Source organism: Electrophorus electricus, chromosome 12 (assembly GCF_013358815.1).
Source record: "Electrophorus electricus isolate fEleEle1 chromosome 12, fEleEle1.pri, whole genome shotgun sequence".
Classification (NCBI taxonomy): domain Eukaryota; kingdom Metazoa; phylum Chordata; class Actinopteri; order Gymnotiformes; family Gymnotidae; genus Electrophorus; species Electrophorus electricus.
Genome location: NC_049546.1, coordinates 7760696 through 7779815, shown reverse-complemented (window position 1 = coordinate 7779815; position 19120 = coordinate 7760696). Strand labels below are relative to the sequence as shown.

The following is a 19120-nucleotide window of genomic DNA, read 5'->3' as shown; positions in this document are numbered from 1 at the left end:
CACTAGGGCATGGATCCAACAACCTTCTCTAAGTCCTCTTGTTCCTAAATGTCACCATCTATATCCAATAAAGGTGTTATTTTAGTATCAGGAAAGGTTATTTCAGCTCACCCATGGCTTGGGAAAGGAAAGAGCTGCTCAGCAGCTTTGGTGGAAGCAGGATGTTGGGCCAATGCCATCACTCAGTAATGCAACCCCTACTCAAACCAAAGAAAACCATCAGCTCTGCCTAGTAGCCCCTGTTTTTCACTCTCAGACAGGGACAGTGTCAGTGAGAAAAGGAATGAGAGGGAGATTGCACCTTTCTGCCTTCGCAGATACCAAAGCATGTTAGAAGATCCTAGACAGTTTCCTTCCAAACCTAAGGTAAAAGCCCTCGCCTAGGGCAAAGAATGCCAACAGTCCATGAATAGCAGTGGTTGTAAGAGGAACATAATTTGGTTGCTAACATCAGACCAACAGAGCACTGTGCACTAATTATTTGGTTAAATGAGAAGGTACAGAAAGCTTGCATGGGAATGCTCCAGACTGTCCTTAAGCACTTGTCAGTTTTAGTTACTACAACCCTGAAAAACTAAGATGGCTATCTTAATAAATTCAACAGTAACCGTTGCACCATATTCATTCAGGTTGTAAGAAGAAAATTTTCTGGAGCACTTCTTTTCCACACATCAATTAAAGAACCCACTTTAAGGGCTCAGACTTCTGCAGATATTCAAAATTTCTTATAATCTGGTTCTCATAAGTTCTCACTGTGTATTGGGTCTCAAAAAAGTAATAAAACCTTGAGGAATTTTATTATTCTAAAAGCACAACTGTGAAGCCCACTGAGATTTTCAAACACAATTTATGCAGCGACATACTTCAACCTTGTAAACAGACACTTAAAATAGACAGAAATTGTGGTACATCATTGCAAGAGTTCAGTCTTAGGCCCTGAGGTGAATGAGTAGATTATATGTTATCTTTGTCTCAAGAAGTGGCATGAAGGCAGAGAAGGTAATTTATTTTCACAGCAATTACCCCCTGTCAGGGAGTAAAGTATTACATTAACTGGTTTAGCTAGTAATATTTGATGCTCATGTCAGACCTGCTGGCCCTAGTGCAGTCTGTCTTTTAATCTCTATAATATGTACTTGAACTACAGGACTTGAAAAAATGGTAGCAGATTGCAGAAGACCTTTCTGATTTTATTTTTTATTTTTTTTTACTAATAACTATTTTCTGTACTGGCAACATGAGGCATATAGTACATTACGTATATGGTGTGGCTGAGGGACCTCAGCAAAATTTGTATTGCGAGTTGTTTTTCTATTTCTAATAGTATCACATGGCAAGCAACCATCAAAATCTGTAGGAAAAAAAAAACTGTAGAAAAACTTGTCAGGTCCATACATGTCAGCATCCCCTACGAGTTGTTTACAATCACTATTCACCACTTTCTCAATTGTAAGTTGTTTCCAAATATCAAATGGAGTAAATATCTTCAAAAACCCTTAAATCAATAAGTGGCTTCCTGTATAGACATGTTTGTAGAGGATGAATAGGTTTTAATCTAAAACCTTTGCCTAATGGTGTGTCTGGTATAACTCAAATTAATCCAAGAATTAATCCTCCTGAAAGCAATATATTTTTCCAGCCATTCTTTGGACAAACACTAGGCCCTTGAGCCTTTCTGCTTCACTCTCTGGATAGGGCCTCAATACACTGTACCTAGTTCACCAACTGAGCACAAAGTTAATGGAAGAGTCTCCTTTGGCAATCACATTGTAGAGGATATATATCCTGTTTGGTTAGGGTTTCTCCACAAGTGAAGTTGAGAGAGAAGTCGATGGGAAAGGGAAGCCATCATCCACATTATTGATTCGGGTTGTTTATTTGTTTTCAGTTAGTAAAAACAAAAAATATTTCAAAAAGATACACTCAAGTGAAATCGAAGAATGTTACATACAAGTTTGGAAACTTGTCAAAAAAAAGAAACCTCAGAGAATACAAGACAGAACAGAGAACATACTGAATAGGAATTACAAAGTTGCTATCTTTTCACAGTGGAGTACAAAACCACTGAAAATCATTTGCCAACACTGATGATGAATTCCAGAGATGGCTTTTAAATGTAGTACACAACCACTGCATAATATATTATTCAGTGTTTCTTACTACCAACCAGCATGTTTAAATCTTCATCTGTAAGCAATGGAGAAAATACTTTTTACTAAAAATGTTCCATTTATATTTTTCATTAATATTAATGCTCATATCATATTGCACAAGCCCAAAATACATAATTCATATAAAAGTTGTTGGGGAAGGAATCAGAGCATGGCACTGTGAGAGCATTATGTAGATTGGGGAGGAGTTATGTCAGCGCCTCAGTGTAACCGTAGCAATCATTCTAAATTAGATTTTCTCCCCCTTGTTGGGGAAGATCACATATGTTTTTATAATAGGAGCATTTCAATTGCTGCTAGACCACTAAAAAATTCAAACCCTATTGACCCAGCTAATCACTGAATATATTACATATGATGCATTTGGCTGAATAGGTAATGTAAAAAACAGGGCTAGGACACATTTTCTGCTTCACCCAATTCACATGGAAAGATGAGATTACTTTGGCTTATGAAATGACAATATTCAAAAATGAGTTTATTTTAGAATAATTTGTGTTGTTAAAAAAAATTAAAAATCAGTAGCACATTGCATTCGATTCTCCTCTACCTGAGAAATATCCGTGGCAGTGTATGGCCAAAGCACTAATGCTCAGCAATTGATATACTGCTGCTCCTTTGTTACACTTTAAGCTACGTTTTGTGTTGACTGAACTTTTTGTTTGGTATTTTGTTGAGAACTTAGTTTCACAAAAAAAAAAGCCAAATGACTTTTTAAAAAAAGGTTTCTTTGGAAACTTTTTAAAAAGTATGAAATATGGAGGTCAACATTTAAAAAACCTTGACAAAAACTTTTTACAACCATTTAAAAAGTCATGCTCACGATCAGGTCTTGCTATGAACTACTCAGAGACTGCATCACTTACCAAATAAAAAGACTGCATCTGGACAATGCTTTTACAACCAACTAATTAACCAGTTAACAAATATTTTAACAAAATACATTTTTTTTTCCTTCTGTATAATTATTAACTTGGGCTTTATATACATCACTCTATGCAAATAATCATAAACATTAAATGCTGGGGTAATATAATCTCTTAAGAGCACTGTAGTCTCATAGGAACATATTCAATCTACTCTAATCATGTAATACTAAGCAATTCTGAATTACATCTTACACTATCATTTCTTTTTTCAGTTGTTTTGTTTGGCAAAATCTCCCTACATCATGAACAAAAGAGGTACAGAGTTTTCATTGCAGAATTATTATTATTATTATTATTATTATTATTTCCTTCTTAATGTGAGATACCCCCAAAGCCTGGTATGCTGGGATCAGCTGCTGGGCAGGACTATGTGGTATTACCGCCATCTGGTGCTGTGAGCAAGGCAGTGCATAAGTGGCTCAGGAAGGAGGGACAGTGGAAGGGACAGTGGGAGGTGAAGTGGGGCTAGGGGGTGGAGCATTACTCATCACAGCCCAGCAGCTCCATTCGCAGGGTGATTCGTTCATGCCACACCCACGGGAGGATCCGAACAAATCGGGCATAGAAAGGCGGTTCAAACACATTCTTTTTGTGCACGTTGTTATCACTGTTGCCAGGGAAGATCTGCAGATAAAATTAAAAAAATAAAGTCAGAGGACAAATAGTAAAGATAGTAAACTGTTGGCTTAAAATCTACACTACAAAACAGGTCCGTCAAGCTTATTCAAAAAAAGGTTTTTGAGTGTGTATGGCACTTTTTATTTTGGCTCCATTCATTTCAATAGCTCTGTTTTTTAGGATTTAAACAGGGGAAAAGCCAACTGGATATTCCAAAACCTCCAAATTGGCTGCATGTCAAAATCATCCCTGTTTTTGTCTCTTTACTCCCTTTCTTTCAGCCATAAACAATCATACCCAGCATGTTGACCCAACTTTTAAGACTGCACACACTTTGTCATTGATGCTAGATTTGCAGCAAGTAAGCTATCCTACCACAACAGAGATAGCACAAAAATAGATTGGAACAAAATCCTGAAAAATGGTTGAACCTCATCTGTTTTTGTTTTGTCGTTCTTCACCACAGTCCAGTACTGGCCATCATCACTGTAAGCCACTTTGTAGGCCGAAACGAACTGTACCGTCCCAAAGTCCTTGGCTCCCTGAGTAATGATGCCCGAGATGCGCTTAGGGGATAGCAGGTCCACCTACAAAAACAAGTCCAGGTGTAATGCTTCTAGAAATGTCCAGAATGTGATGCTGTGATCACAAATGCTACCAGTGTGTGGTCACATCCATTTGTAAATCAATATATGGAAGGAAATCCATAAAACAATATTTAAAACATTGTTGTCAGTTTAACTGGGGGGTCTACTTTGACCATGCATTTAAATCTAGCTTGGTGATGAAACAATATCTGTGTTAAACTCAAGCATTCTTACTTTCTCCACTGGTTTAGCCACAACTCTTGCACATGGTTTCCTTTTCCCTATTTAAATTCTGTGTAACCTGAGTGGGGTCGTTACCTGCAGCCATTCGTCTCTGCTGTTGGTGGCAGCTGTCCAGGCATTGGTCTTGCCCTGTTTGTCCAGACGGGCATAGTGCGGATGCCAGGTGAATGCCTCGATGCCCCATGTGCAGAAAGAGCTGGAGGCAGACAGCTGGGCATCGCTGATCAGCCGCGACTTAAAGCCCAGAGGCTCTGAGCAACCTGTCATGTTCAAATAAACCATGGAGTCAAACACTGGAGGAGGGGGGACCAGAGAGAGAGAGAGAGAGAGAGAGAGAGAGAGAGAGAGAGAGAGATTGACAATGAAAAGGGAAGCAAGAGCAGGAGAGGAGTGACAGAGGGATGGAGGAGAAGCTCATCAACACGAGCAGCCCAGCCCAGACAGGCTCCAACCCGGCCCTGAGCAGAGCGCGTGCATTGACTTCATACGCATTAGTGGCATCGGCAGTCTGCATTATGGGGCATGTAACAAGTGCATGCACATGGCAACTGCCAGAGAGTGACGCATGCATTCTGGTGGTTCATGAGAGACAGATGCACAGCAAGGCACAACAAAGGCTGAGAGAGTGGCAGCATGACATCAACATGTTCCAACCTTATCCAGTACTGATAAAGACAATAACTTTTAGAATGCAAATAACAATGACTTAAACATCCAAATACTTTTAATTGGAACGTGCTTGACATTCAGCGTCATGGTTTATAATAACCAAGTCACATGTTCCAACTAAAGCTAATGTTTGGGCTCATAGAACATTATTTGGCTTGAGTCCCAGGCTGGATGGAGCCTCTGTCTCTGAGCTGGCTTCTCATACCAAACAACCTCTCGACTTTGACCGCACACTCTGAACAGCACAAGCAGAACTAGCTTTTCACGTAAATTGGGATTCTGTTTAATTTTGTTATCCCAAATTGAACCCTTTGGGATCCCTTCAGACCGTCATTTAATTAAGTTTCCTTGTATCTACTCAAAGAAAGTCAGAGGTTCTTTGGTAATTGCACCTCTACTGTCACTGGTCTGAAAAGCAGTGCGCTGGATGGTGCTTATTTAAGTGGAAAGCAGTATAGTGGATGCTGTTTGTTTGGCTATAAGTCAGTGCATGGAGTGGGTGGTGTTTGTTCAGTGGGAATAAGGTGCAGTGGATGGGGTTTCAGTGTTTACCGTTCAGTTCGCAGCCCACCAGCTCCATTCTGAGAGTGCAGGCACTGTGGCACACTACAGGCAGAATCCGGATGTACTGAGCGATTATGGGTGGGTCAAATATGTTGGTCTTTGTCCCATCATTGTCCATATTTCCAACAAAAATCTGGCAGAGCAGACCAAATTCATGTCATACAGCAAGGGTAGACCTCCAGAGAGCATTAGAGAGTGGCAGAATTTTGAGCTCACTTTGTCCTTCTGGTCCTTGCCTCTGTACATGGTATATGTGTGTCCATCTAAACTGGATGCCACCTTGAAGGCTTTGATGTACTCAGCGGTGCCCATGCGGCTGGCACCTTGGGTTATGATGCCAGTGAGACGCATCTTCCTCTGCATCTTGATCTGCACATACACAAATGTATCCACAAAACCAGCAGTCAGAATCAGAAAAATATTGATGATCACAGAAATTGGCATTTTATAACATGCTACAGAGGGTGGAGGTGGACCCTTAACTGTGGTGCCAAGGCAGACACATGGCAAAAGGCCTGTACACATAGGCAAATTAGCCAAGTTAGCACACCTCAATCCAGGGGTTCTTGTCATGTGAAGCTGAAGTCCATGCATTCACCAGGCCTTTGTTGTTAAGCCGGGCCAGCTCGGGGCCCCAGCGCTGCAATCCCAGAATGCCATAGTAGATGGAGGAGGCGGTGATTTGAGACTCGGCGATGCCACCACCTTCCATTCCCAACAGAGAGATGCAGCCTGCAGGTGAAAAATGACACATTATGAGTCTATCCACTCTTATGCGAGACAGACGGCAAGGCAGACAGATGGATGAACGGCATGAGGACAGTGCTCATAGGGAGGGACACAGACACGTGTACGTGCACACACACAGCCAACAAGGTCATTATCAAAGCCAAAGCTCAGTCTAGGAAGTTTATTCATTAATTATAAACAATATTTCCCAATATGATAATTGAAAAACAATATTAAATCACTTACATACCTCTTAGCCCTGATCAGTCAAAGCAAACACTATATGATTTGATTGGTAGATGTCCTTCAAAGACTCTGGAAGTGATCCAATTTGACCCCCCCCCCCCCCCCCCCCCCCCCTCCAAAAAAAAATAAACCCACTCACGCAGTTGGCAGTGCTTCCCAACATAAGGTGAAGGGCATTTGCAGCTGAAACCACCATCAAGATCCCGACACTGACCTCCATTTTGACATGGCTGACTCAGACAGTAATTCACATCTGCAAGAAGGAAACCACAGTTATTCTCACCAGAGGAACCAAGGCTAGCCATCATCTCCCTAATTCCGGGGCATGGAAACATATTGACACATGACTAATTGACTTTTATGTTTCACTTTCTACAGTTCTGCATTTGAGCTGTAGATGGTGTCCTTGCCATCAGTAACATGCATGCTAAATTTGTTAAATGTATTCAAATACATTCTTACTTAGAGCTGTTACGAATCATTGTAGTAAGACTTATACTCAGATTGTGCTTTCAGCTCTCTGCAACCATTTTTAACAGGATTCAAAAGGCCTATGAAGAATCTGATTTAGAAACCCACATTTGGGGTAAAGCAAACCAAATCAATGGGATTTTAATCTCTTATCATGAAAAAAACCCTTATGGAATTCAGACTAGTGTGGGTTGTTTCCAAAGCCCCTTGAACACAATCCCCTTCATGAAAGATGAAACAAACACACACACACACACACACACACACACACACACACACACACACACACACACACAGACACAGACACAGACACAGACACACACACACAGAGAGAGACAGAAACAGAAACAGAAACAGAGACAGAGACAGAGACAGAGAGAGAAGCATGAGCCAAAACTCTGGTGTGTTCACTGTTCCTCTGAGATGTGTTCACTGTGGGCTCCAGTCTACTATACAGTGCATGTAGAATTTTGGAGGCAAGTGAATGAAATTTGTCATTCCACTATTTACTTGGAATTCACTTTAAAAAGATTATTTTTTCTTGTATAGTACAACAGCAGAAGAATACAGAATATTTATTCTATAAAGATATTTACAATAAAGCTGCACAGTATTATTAATGTGAAGCACTGTTTGTTTAAAACTGAGATGAGACTATATTGAATTCTAAAGTGCTATTCTTTTATCTTGGTCTGAAATCAACTTTACTATGAAAATAAAAGTGCAACTAAATTGGAAAAAACTATACAAGTTGTTAATAGTTGTTAAGAATATTAATAATATTGCACTAATGTAATTCTGTATATATGTTACTTCACAAATTGCCCTTTTTTAAAAATCAAATAGCATTTCATATTTCCAGAGGGGAGACAGCCTCTTCAAACAGCTGTAGGATAGGTAGTACAGGCAAAAAGTACCCAAATCCAGAATATCTGGAGAGACCCCAAAGATGGAGAAGTGAGTTGTTAAATCCAGAAACCCAGCCATAAACACTCACACAACATTCATACAGCACATCAAGTGAAGCTGACAATAGAAACAATAGAATTTTTTTTTTGGGGGGGGGGGGGGGGGGGGGGGGGGGGTTCTATTGTCGGCTATTGTTGTGTGTATATATGTATGTTTTTTTTTTTTTTTTAATCAAGAGATTATGTGGTTGTGTGCACAGATGGAGTGTGTGACTGCTCACAGTCACCCTGAGACAAGGTGGCTCTGAACAACTGAAACACACCAAAACTCTTGAGGTCAGAGCAGAAATGCAAAGCCATAACCTAGACAGCTGCTTTTCAGATGTGCCAAATGCCAGGATTACAATTAAATAAGATTTTAATTATCCAAATGATGTAATAACCAATGACTGTAATATTTTTAATATGTCCAACATTTATTAACAAAGGGATTAATTTAAACAGCAACTTTACTAGATTTGCTTGTATGAGGAATAACCAGCAAAGTTCATAAACTGTAATTCCTGTGCATTTACATTTATTAATAGTTTTGACATTTGTATTAATATTTTCAAAATGCTCCAAAAACTTTCCCACTAGGAAACAGACAAGTGACAGATATGAAGCTAGGAAACATAGGCCCTGGCAGGTGACAGCAGTCTCTGTGCAGTCCATCATCGGCAGTCTCTGTACAGACAATCATCCTCATCCTACTCTCCCACAGCACAATTGCTCAGAAAACATGGAGGTAATGTAATGCAGGAAGGCAGACCCATGCTTGGTGATCCAGTGAGACATAAACAGAGTGACTGGATGTCTGTACTATCTTTAGGCGTAAGAACATCTATCTCTGTAACATGGGTTAGAGTTATAACAGCTCCCACATATAGTAATACAGAGAATTCATCCCTAAAAGGATGGATCATTCCAAGTGAACAGCAATAGGAAATTCTGGCAATGCATGAACTGAAAGCAGATACTGATCTCAAATCAGGTGCAGTGTGACCCTGATCAATACAAGGCAAGGTCAGCATGCTTTGGGAGCAGCAGGGGAAGGCATTTGAGGGCATGGCAATGCTGAGCTGACTTTTACTTGTAACGGGGGGTGAGAAGCCAGGACGAGAACAGCAGTACAGTAGCATTATTAAGCACAGATGAGAGCTTATTAGTTTCCACAAATTTCACTGCCACCATAATGTTGTCTTGTGATGGCTGGTCATGCCCACCCACTCATATGCACGCACGCATACACTTGGCAGCACAGTCTACAATGAGATTAAAAAGGAGTGTAACTGAGCAGAGTGAAGGTGCCCCCGGGCTGTGCTTTAAGATGTGAGTAGTGCTTTAACACAGATCTAAAATAAAAACAAAAATGACCAGCATCCAGTTTCTGCTCTTCAGACCTGATGTAACAATCACAGCAACAAGCATTTTTACAAACAGAAGAGAGAATATATTTTTTAAAAGGTAAACAGAGTAGAGAGATTTTGAAAAAGAGCCTTGAAAGTGTGATAAAAAGTAATGGGGGAGAAAATATTTTGGGAAAATGACGAGAGATTTTGTAAACCATAGATTGAGAAGAACACAAGAGGGAAAATGAGAGATCAGTTTCCTTGTGGGAAACAGATATGTCCAACTAAATCACACATCCTCATAACTGATCAACAGACAAATAATAGTTAAATATGGAAATAACTGCTGTACTTATGGCTTTTTACTTAAACTGAATGACTTCTGTTATTCTTGCTTTTTCACACACAGTGGCTGAAAAATCTTAACTGCTCCTACAACACATTTATCTGCTTCTAAAAATGGAGTTTAAGTGCTTTGGTGAAACTGTACAGCAGGCTATTTCAGCCAAGTTAATGCGACTAATACTTCACCGGCTAAAAGCTTTTGACACAGATTTCATGGCCTCTCACCGAGCTTTTAGAGCAATTTCACACTGCCAGTGTAACGCACCCATCAAGAGGAAATACTGCGACAGTGTCAGAGTTTACTTAATTAACTCTTCCATCTCAAACTGCATTTTACCCCAGCAACAAGGCAAGTGTGTGACAGCGTGGGTGAGCTAAGCAGCAGGCCTCTCCCTGTTGGCTGGACAACCAGGAGATGTGTATTTGTATGTGTGTGTGTGTGTGTGCGTGTGCGCGTGTGTGCACAGTGTGGATGTGCATACGGCATATATTTGAATTTGTGCTGGCACTAAGTTTGTCTTAAACTATACACTGTTTCTGTGGGTGCGTTTGGGCACACAATGTACTCATTCTCGTCTAAACCTGAAGGCGAGCGAGATTTGGATGCTGCTTTGCCGGTCTGTCTCCAAGGCTTCTGTAAAATTCGCCTTGGAGTTCCACAGCCTCACTGATCTTTAACCACAGTTTCCAACCCCTCAGCTAAGGATGAGGCTCGCTATTCACACCCACACACACTTAGCGTTGCCCAATCAAAACATCATAACTATGACACCACATTCTGGAAATAGGCAGCAAATTGCCAGTGAAGGCCAGTGCTCTCTCATCAGCACAGGGGAAGTCAGGGAGCTGAGGCTGCTACCAATCATCCCTGATGTCTTTCTTGTTGCATTTACATGCAACAAGAAAGACGCTTCAAGCAAATTTTGGTCTTTATGCTCTACTCCTAGAGATTAATTGCATTCATACAGAACATCTCAGTCCAAAATATAACATACAGCACTATGTCTGAAATTAAAAGCACATGTAAAAATCTTTCCAGTATGCACTCTCATTTTAGAGTAAAATATTCTATTTTTGGACTAAAGAAACATCTGTGCAAAACTGATACATCAGAGGATGAATTTCTTTATCTGAGCGCATTTTGGGTCATGAAGCTCTACAAATGGAGTGGAGTAGAGGAGTTTGCACACTGCAGCTGTTCGTGATGACAGCAGCAGGGATTTTCCCCACACTGCCCCAATGGCTGCAGCAAAGGCCAGCAAAGAGTCAGAATATGGAGAGGGGACACACCTCTGCTGGGCTGTGGCTCACAGATGCTATTGGAATGTTCTGGGGGGCAGATGGCAACTTGTGAGCCACAGCCCAATGGCTGTAGCAAAGGCCAGCAGAGTCAGGGTATGGAGTATGGAGTGGGGCCACTCTTCCACTGTGCTGTGGCTCACAAGAAGCCATCTGCCCCCCAGAACATTCCAGTAGCATCTGGGGGCCAACGCTGGCCGAGTGATTTCACTCATTTCACTGAGTCAGTCAAACACCCAGTTTGTGAACAGCTACATGTGATGCAATGTCCTGTGTTCAGTTATGTTGATAAGAAGGCTTTGCTGGTTGCATAACAACCGCTACTATCGCTTATCGCTATCAACATTGCATGTCAGTCTGGGTTGGTGCGCTATGACTTCTCCTAAGGAAAGATATGACCCAGGCTGCTGATTTAGACTGAAGAGGGATTCTTACTGTGCTGGCAGTGGCTGCCACTGAAGCCTTTTGGGCACCTGCAAACATATCCAGTAAATACATCTCCTCTCTGCGAGCTGTCCATCTCACATATGCCATCATTTTTGCAGGGGTTTGGATGACACAGCCCTAAGGACAAAAGGTAAAATGCGATTTATGATAGGCAACAGCTCCTATAGCGATAAAAGCAGCTAAATCTTATTCCTCTAGCTTTAAGGCTGCTGTACAGCGGGGGCGAGGGGACCTCTATATGGTGTGTGGTTGAGCAGTTCTTTACCAGTCTCTGTCTCGTTGCACTTTTCACCAGTGAAGCCGTCCATGCAGATACACTTGAAGCGATCTTTCCCCTCGCTGCTCACACATGTCCCTCCATTCAGACACACGTTCACCTCACACACTTCACCTGAGAAAGAGAAATAACACGTCAGTTATACTCGCCTACAGAATGGAAATTAACATGTTCTGCATATGATTTAACTGCACTGGCCTTTTCACCCACAGTGTGGTGATAAGCAGTAGTTTCCATCAGTTACTAACAATGAATCTGGGTGCAGCACTTTCTGTTTCCTCTGAAAGGAGAAGTAGAACCGAACTGGACACCAGAGTGCAGCCCAGTGTTTGCTTCAGATTGGAACGAAATTGCTGTGTGTGTCCACTGTGGTCCAGAGCGCTGACAAGGCCAGCACATTATGCAAGAGAGCACAGCAACATGGCCATTGGTCAGTTGGGGTCAGACCCCACACACCCCTCACATGAACTGTTCACCCTTTTTCCATCTGGACGAAGGTACCGCTGCATCCAGTCCCGCACCTCCAGACTGTGCAACAGCTTCTTCCCAGAAGCCATTAGACTCCTGAACTCTGGCTAACTCCAATTCCAATTCAGATTCGAAAATGGGCACTTTTATACATGCTTATAGACAGTCACACACACACACAAACACATACATACATATCTATACACACACTCACACATTGCTTTGCATCGGACTAATCCTGAAGTCAAACCTCACACAAATAAACTATGCACTTTTGTTGCAGTCTTGCACATTATCTTACTTGCTGCTGTACTAAACCAGCACTGTACTCTGAACTGTTCTGGCTGCTACCGGTGACTGCTATGTTCAGGGTAGCATGTCACTGATTGCTATGCACAACTTGCTTTACATATGCCCAGTACTGTGTACTGTACTAAATTGCACTATCTACTCATTTTGTATTTTGTATTTGTCCTGTCCTGTATTTATTATTGTTTATTTATCGTTTATTTAATGACATTTTGCACTACATTGGACTGTTTGCACTTGTGTAGCATGTTGTCTAGTGCAGTGTTGTTTTTATGTTGCACCATGGTCCTGGAGGAACATTGTCTCGTTTTTGTTGTGTACTTGTATATAGCTGAAATGACAATAAAACCTCTTGAACTTGAACTTGAACTTGGTTGGTCAGAATTTAGGTATGTTCATTTGGGACAACAAGCCCTCAAGTGTTTCCTAATTCCTGTGAAAAACAACTGCAAACAGTTAAGGACATAAATATAAACCCCCTAGTGCAGATCTTTACTTAGCTGGGATGTAACTGTGAAAGACTCAAAACTTCCTGTCCTCCCTTGGCAATGTTCCAAAACACCATAAGTGAAACATGGGGGTTCATTCGGGATTAAACCCTGTTCATATGATCATTAAATCTCCAGGTAACCACAGGTTCTACAATGTTAAATGTTCAGTAGAAGTTATGCTTATGGATCTTGACTGAGATCCCTGTTTCTGATCATGGCACAGATTCACAGCCTTCTAGACAGGTTATTGTCTCCAAGGGTGTGATCCAGCACTGGCCCACAAAACCTCATTAAAATGGTGCTTGTGCAACTCTCTATTACATCAGATCTTATGAAGAACCTACATTCTCAAAACCAGTCAGCAGTGTATCTCACTGGTTAACATGTGGCTCTGTCTGGAAAACCTGCAGTATCTGTGGAATCACTCTGAAAGAGAACTTTCATGACAGCGTAGATGACCACATTCCCTACGGAAAGTCCTAGGATAAAGTCCCGAGATAAAGAAGTCCCCAGATAAGGGCAAGAAAAAAGAATGCTCTTGCTGAATGATCAAATCTGACATGACAGGAAGTGGTACATTACAGATACTGCAGAATCCAACAGATTCAAAGTAGTTCAGTTCTCCTTTTATTTCCAAACAAACTAAAAAAATTAAGTTGTGAAACTGTTTGCATAAGTTAATGATAATAATGTAACTTCAGCAAACTTGCATGAGTGTATCTGGAGGTCAATACATGGAAGTATCAAGAAGCTGATTTATTGTAGCAAACAACAGTGAATGATGGAACTGCTTTTAACTACATTCTCAGGACCAATGAGGATTTTCACACTTTGCAACATCATAAACATAACTGTATGCCTGTCCTCCTCTTATTCACAACAAAAAAAAGGTATTCTGTCAGTATAATAAAAAAAAAAAAGTCATTTTACTTCATTGAGCTATACCAGAAGTTCTACATACTGCTCCTCTAATTTGGATTAGTCATCCTTCCCCATTTCATTCTTTTCACTCTGCTAAAGTCTGTGCTTTGACAATGTCAACATCATTCCTTTAGAATGAAAGAGAGCGAATCAGTTGTAAAGTCCATTTGATCACCTTCGATAGCAGCATCTCACCAGCTGAACTTGCATTTTGACCAGCCCTGGAAGAAACATCCAGGTAGCAGGAGAGGAGCTCAAGCCTTACAGTGGTCATGGGAACTGTACCCCAGCACAACACCTGCACACCGACAGGAGGCAAGCAATCACAAGCTCTCCTACATAAATAACATAAGTGTGTTCACTTCTCACAAGAATAAAATGCAACCCTGGGGCAGATGGGAACCCCAGTGGAATTCGATGGCACGCAAGTCCAGAGGAAGGGCGCAAGTCTGCAACCCAGCCAGTACAGATGATGAGTAATACATTATCATGGTACTGCACCAAGTCCTCTCATGCCATATGACTCACTACTCCCATTGCAGAAGTCATTCAATGTGCATCTTAATGCCACTGCTCAGTGAAACATATACATAATAACTGAAGACAAAATAACAACTGTGGAAAATAACACTTGATCAAAGCTCTAGGGCATCCTCATTGCATGTATATGATGACTAGCTTATAAACACAGAGCATGGCTCTAATCCTTTTTATCCAATAAACAGCACTCTATGCTCATACAGTTGTAGTGTCACAGAGTCTTGGAACCTGCTGATGGGCAGGAAATCACAGATGCTTTTGTAGACAGAAACTCTTCCCCAGTAACACAAATACATAACACTAAGCACACAAGGGTACAGGAAACCCCACAACCAAACCCACAACTAAACCCACACACAGCCACCATGCCAGAACATGAATATAGGAAAGGATTCCGAAGTGGTACAACAAGTTAGACTAACTTGACTGGACCAACCAAAGCTACCAACTGCCAACAGCAATGGGCTGGCCTTCAGGTTCCCTGAAGAAGTCTTAGCAGTAGCTGATGGGGCTTTTATTTTCCATGCTTAAGTTAACTATATAACCTCTGCATCATTCGACATGTTAAAGATCATAAAGAACATGACCCAAACTGGAAAATCAGCATCAGCACCACAAATTCTAACTGGTGCTACAACTTCTACAAATTAGAGGAAAAAGATTTGAAGACATCTTTAGAGCTATACTGTGGGCTTTGTAAGTCCACACTACTCTCAGTGTGTGTGTGTGTGTGTGTGTGTGTGTGTGTGTGTGTGTGTGTGTGTGTGTGTGTGTGTGTGTGTGTGAGTGGGTGTTTTGTGTGTCCAAAGGTCAGAACAGCACACCAGTCAGGCCGATAGGGAGGGCAGGGAACGTGGCCTTGAAGGCCTCAGCTCAGAGCACGTATCACCTCCTGACCTTGGTGCCTGCTTTCACAGAGGCACATTGTGCAGTGGGCACATCACACAATGGCACAGAAAAGAGCTTCAAAAACATTCAGAAGAATATAGAAGCAATTAACACAAACCTTAGGTGTAAGTCTAGCAAATGTAGTACAAAACAGAAAAAAAAAAAAAAAAAAAACAACAAACACTAATGAAACAACTATATAAGATATAGGAGAGGTATATGAATTCTTTCAGTGGCCATTCACTCTCTACTTTATATACGGACCTGACACAGCACACTGCCCTGTAGAGACTGTGGTCCTAAAACTGGACATCACAGAATCACCTGCAAGAATAATAAGGCATGTACAGAGATACTGTACTGTGATCATACTGCCATAATTTTGATTACAATAGCCTATGCAATAGCCTCTTAATTTGACATGGTTTGATTGGTTTTCATTATTTTAACCAATTATTTATGTTTGGATCACAGAGATGCATATTTATTAAAACATCCAGAGAACACGTATCTGAAATGTCTGAGCTTGATTGTGATGATAAATTAAATATGCAGCATTAAATCTTAGAGTAAACAGAGCAGAAAACCAAAAATTAAAAAACAGGTACCAACTGCCAAGCCTCATGAGCAGCGATATCTGCATAATATTCAGGCACCTTTCCAGGCAACAGGAGCAAAAACATTCTATAGCACAACTACATGGCACAACAAAGTCTAACCAATTTTAGAACCAAAAACAAAACCCGAACATAAAAATGACTACACTTCATACATCTTGGCAAAAGGATCAAAAGAAAGAGCAGTTTCCAAAATTTTTGGGGAAGTGGTGAGAACACATGGATCATCATTTTAAAAATTCAACACAGCAGATTGAAAACTGGCACAAAAGACAGAGACAGAGAGGGGACTCAAATAAGAAACATCATGCCACCAGGCCGAAAAATTAAACATTGATTAGGCCGAAAAATGATTCAGAGAGGAGGCGGTTCTGATCAGGCTTAGCATAAGAAGTGAAGATGTCGGAACAAATGGGTGCATCCCCTGAGGAAAAGACCCCCTGCCAGATGGCAAAAGCCCCGTGACAGCTTTCAAACCGCTACAAAAGAGAGGCGTGAGAAGCCCGTATGGTCGCTATATTTAGAGTTTACTCCCTTGGCTGGTCTGAAGCGCCTGGTGTTTGGCTGTTTGGTTTTGGAATTTTTGTTCTTTAGTGCTGGAAAAAGATTAGAGTTCTAGTAGCTGGAAAACTTTTTTCTTCCAAAAAAGTAGAGGTTAGGAGTTTGGATTAACGCAAAACGATTCTGGATAAGCATGTTAAGAAAACTTCTACTGTATGTGTGTGTGTGTGGGTGCGCGTGTCAAAGAAAAGGAGAGAGAAAAAGACAGAGGGAGTGAGAGCACCTTGTCTGTTTTCACACAGTGCATAATGGCATGGTGCCCCAACAGTGGTACTTCATGGTCACTTTAAGTGTGAACAAAATTAAGGAAAAGATGCAAAAAAAAAAAAAAAAGCTTAAATGGAAGGAAGAAGGAATAAAGTAGGAAACTCCAAGAAAGTCGACCTCTAAAAGACACACTCTTGGTCAGCAGTCACATCTTTATTAGGGTCAGACCCTGGTTACTGCTTTAAAGGAGAAGCACCAGCCAAAAACACCATATCGGTGAGGAGAGTCAGCCTGCACTGGCGACTGTATCGGCAGGGTACGGTAAGTACAGGCTAGCCCTGCAGCACTGGTCATTAGTGGCAGGAAGTGATGGGCTTAGCTGGGTTACAATGCATGTTTTGGTAGCCATAGCCAAGGGAAGTGACTCAGTGCACAGGTCACTCAGCCACACCTTCACACTTAGCCAAGACACGGCCTCGGGCATAACAGCACTTATACAACTAAAGGCAAATTCTGCAGAAGACTACAGCAGTGGCTGGTCACAGTGGGAAAAAAATAACATAATGTAAACAACATTGGGAGGCAGTCTTCAGACGGGGAAAAAAAGAGCACACAATCATAAAAATGATAATGCCTACATCTCATCAACAGACAAACTTGAGGCATGGTAAATCTTCCACCAATGAAAGAACTGAATACCTGGCCACTATCTAGCAGACCAATATACCTAACCATAACAGAGACTAGAAAAGAACTCACAAAAAAATTAGTCACCTACACATCCCCCCCAAACAGCTTGTGATGGCTCTGCTTGCCTTCAGGCCATTGTTACTGGAAGAATAATCAGGACATCGAATTCCCCAGCACTCAAAGGTCTACACAGCAACAAAGCCAATCGCCAGGAACATTATGTGCATTAAGTCTGGGCACACACAATGGAAGGTTATTTGGTTTTTGAGGGGTATCAACTGGATGCCCTTATAAACGTAGGTCCTCTCTTATCAAATATAATTACACCCTATCTAAGACTGTATCTTACTGATAGAGACAATGTTCCGGGGGTCAGAAATGTCTGAACCTAGCCGTTGGATCAAAGTATCCCAGTAAGTCGGTTATACTTTTGGTAAAACTGAATTTGAAAGGACCTGCACCCTCTGAAAATAAATGGTAATAAACGAACAGGATAAAATTAAAAAGTTAATTATGGAATTACAGTACCCTACTTGTCAACAAGACAGTTGACTGGTTTATGCTACACGTGTTACACACCCTGACTTTTCGCAAGGTTCATATACAGCTCGCTTACAAAATGACCACTGTACTTTGGTATGCTGCCTTGTGTGACTAGCCTAGCAAAAAATTAGAATTCTAACACACTCGTTCTTGCTACTCCGAAATTGTAGAAACTGGATGAGGAGAGAGAGAGAGAGAGAGAGAGAGAGAGAGAGAGAGAGAGAGAGAGAGAGAGAGAGAGAGAAAAAAAAAATACTTACCGTCCACTGCAAAAATAGAAGCAAAAAGAAAACAGGCGGCAAAAAGTAGCGAAAAACGCGAGAGGACTGGACAAGTTTTCATGGTGCGCTCTCGGGGTTCTTTCCAACTCTTGCGTGCGGTTTTGAGTCGACGTGAACGCGAGTACCGTTATGCCTACGGTCAGGATTAAGGAGCAAGAAGGGACGGGCTGTGAAGTTTGCGCTTGCACGTGCGTTTGTGCGGTCATCCAATTACATGTTGTTTTAAAAACTGTAGCCCCGCCCTGAGGGAGTGGCTAACGGCCGTCTCTGCTGTGGCGCGACTGTACGTTGCTCTCGACGGCGACTGTCGCGATACAGTAAATAAAGCGACCCATCCGAGAAGATGGGACGAAATGTTGAAACGTTCTTCGTGATAAATACAGCCACTCCTGAAAAGAAAAAAATAACGGAGGGTATGAGAAATTAATGGAAAAAGCTGTCGCTAATATATTATGCCGACTTGTGTGTTCGCATTATGCTTTATTCCAGTTATGTGATAATCACGTATGGTAAAAGCACCGCTCATTGAGAGCTTTATTCCAGCATGTTCTTAACACGTTATAATTTTGGGATATTTCTAAGTAAAACATTTTTAAACAATTCAACGACACAGCCAGTGGTTGTTTAGAGTATAAATCTGAAATTATAAAATTATATTTTGAACCAAAAGAATGGACTCGCTGATGTGTCTCGACAGTAGGCGTCCTGAG

General features: G+C 41.3%; 1 protein-coding gene across 1 annotated transcript; it reads right to left on the bottom strand.

Moving 5' to 3' along the window:
- Window positions 1-1853: 1853 nt before the first annotated feature.
- On the bottom strand, window positions 1854-18590 carry mfge8b (milk fat globule EGF and factor V/VIII domain containing b). Its single transcript, XM_027013913.2, has 10 exons — window positions 18390-18590; window positions 11883-12008; window positions 11606-11734; window positions 6896-7009; window positions 6332-6513; window positions 5998-6150; window positions 5770-5914; window positions 4624-4808; window positions 4150-4305; window positions 1854-3724 (listed from the first exon to the last, which is right to left on the bottom strand). Exons 1-10 carry the CDS (start codon window positions 18469-18471, stop codon window positions 3581-3583), a joined length of 1416 nt encoding a protein of 471 aa, XP_026869714.2. The 5' UTR covers window positions 18472-18590; the 3' UTR covers window positions 1854-3580.
- Window positions 18591-19120: the final 530 nt, after the last annotated feature.